General features: G+C 37.1%; 1 protein-coding gene across 4 annotated transcripts in view; it reads left to right on the top strand.

Annotated features, from left to right (window-relative positions):
- The window catches only part of LOC139263244 (RNA-binding protein Nova-1), a 356,330-nt gene extending 355,235 nt beyond the window's left edge, over nt 1-1,095 (top strand). For 2 of the 4 annotated variants that reach the window (XM_070879014.1, XM_070879012.1), the window contains 2 exons: nt 192-229; nt 606-1,095. In XM_070879014.1, coding sequence (XP_070735115.1) covers nt 192-203 — 12 coding nt within the window. In that variant the 3' untranslated portion in view covers nt 204-229; nt 606-1,095. Of the gene's footprint in view, nt 1-191; nt 230-596 lie in introns of all 4 variants that reach the window. The other 2 variants (XM_070879013.1, XM_070879011.1) reach the window with 1 other exon arrangement.
- Nucleotides 1,096-1,821: the final 726 nt, after the last annotated feature.

The following is a 1,821-nucleotide window of genomic DNA, read 5'->3' as shown; positions in this document are numbered from 1 at the left end:
GTGATATCTTGTCAGAGACTATGGGTATATGCGAATTTTATAATTGAACCATTGGACATCAAGTGTATCCGGGCTCTGATCTGCTTCATGATGTGATTAGTTTCGTAGTACATGAATTCCGATTCCCAGATTAATCCCGTTAAAGGAGTGGGGCTTGAACTGCTCTTTACATGTGTGTCTCTCTCTACCAGGTTTCCAGTTGAACGCGGATGTCTACGTATATAATACGGTAAGTGTGCATTTGAATGGTAAAGTCGCCTCATTTCAGCACTGCACATAATTAACATGTCAGAGCACAAAAATTGCCCGGCTTCGATAATTGCTAATAAAGTCTAATTTATTTCATGCTTACACAGTCTGCTGATAAAGTTTTGGGTTGAATTTGATGCACATGTGTCAATCATTGCTACATGTATTTTGAAACCTGATATAATCTCACGTCATTAAAACACCTATAGACATAGACAGCTGACAGTTTTGTTCGGCAGATTGTCAAAAACGAGAAGTAATTAAACTGCAACATGGAAAATAGTTCGAGATTGTCTACTAGAATATGGGATTTTGTGCTTCTAAATGTCAGTAAGTAAATCTTACAGGTGTTTCAGCAGCCACAATGAAGCCACGCAAGCCGTTACGGGGTTACTGTGAAGATGTAGAATAACTCATTCCGGGCAAATCCAAGACGTCAGATAGTTCTGGTTCATTTTTTTTTAATCACTGATGCTCATCTTCACCATCACAATTGCAGCTGTGTAAAGGATATTGAGAGTTTCAACAAAAAATCATCCAAAAAGAGTTTCAACAAAAAATCATGTCTCAAGCCTTTATTTGGGCATGGAAACCGGTTAAGCACACACGCATTAAAATTGTTCGCATTTGTTTTATTTTAGGATTGTTATTGACATTTGATTTATCAAAAATGTAATAGTTTAAAACTTGAGTTCGAAGAATGTCAATGATCCGACGTGTTTTGAGTTTCTCCTCATTATGTTGACTTGCAAACTGAAATTACTAAAATTGAGTTTTTTTTTAGTTTGAATTGAACGCATTTTAAATCGTGTTTTATGTACAGCCGCACATGAGTGTATCAATTATGTATTACATTAAAATATAAACCATACTTTTATAGCAAATATTTTTGAACTTCCATTGTCTATATTGTCTATATGTGCAAATAGGCGTTACAACAGAAAACATGACCAGATACTGTCTCCAACTGAGACATTTAATTAAAGATAATACAGTTTACTGCAATCTTCATGGAAAACGTTTAAAAGAAATTGCGCGCTTTAAGATCTGAAATGCGGCCATCTCTGCGACAGGAAAAGAAAGGCTTTACTGTACCCTCCAGAATATTGGAATTCCTCTTTTATTACAGCAAGCGAATGTAAAATCTAAATGTTTTTAATGTTGACTTTGGCCAGCTTTAACCTTAGATATATGCAGAGTTGACTAGCTCCTCTCTCCTCCATTTGTGACAGTTAATCTCCGCCCCGCTAACCAACAATGCAAACAATTACACTTCAACTAACTGGAATGGGTTTTACTGTTTCCCGCCCCTAATTTTCCTCGATCCTAATAGTGGTAGTTCGCGCTTCGACTATCGGTGAACCATTAGAGGGACACCGGAGGGATTGGAGTGCAAAACTTTCATTTAATTGATTAAGGTTCCTTTTAATTTGGTTAATTTATTGTGCCCCTTTAAAAATGGGGCACATGGTTGACTTTTTAAATCGTCAGTTAGCTTAAAATGAAGAGTCAGCAGTACAGGCTAACTGGCCGGCGGCAGCGCCCACTGTGGAGTTAAAATCTACCATCGTA

Source organism: Pristiophorus japonicus, chromosome 4, assembly GCF_044704955.1.
Source record: "Pristiophorus japonicus isolate sPriJap1 chromosome 4, sPriJap1.hap1, whole genome shotgun sequence".
Classification (NCBI taxonomy): Eukaryota; Metazoa; Chordata; class Chondrichthyes; family Pristiophoridae; genus Pristiophorus; species Pristiophorus japonicus.
Note: the sequence above shows the minus strand (reverse complement) of the source record. Positions and strands in the feature narration are given on the sequence as shown.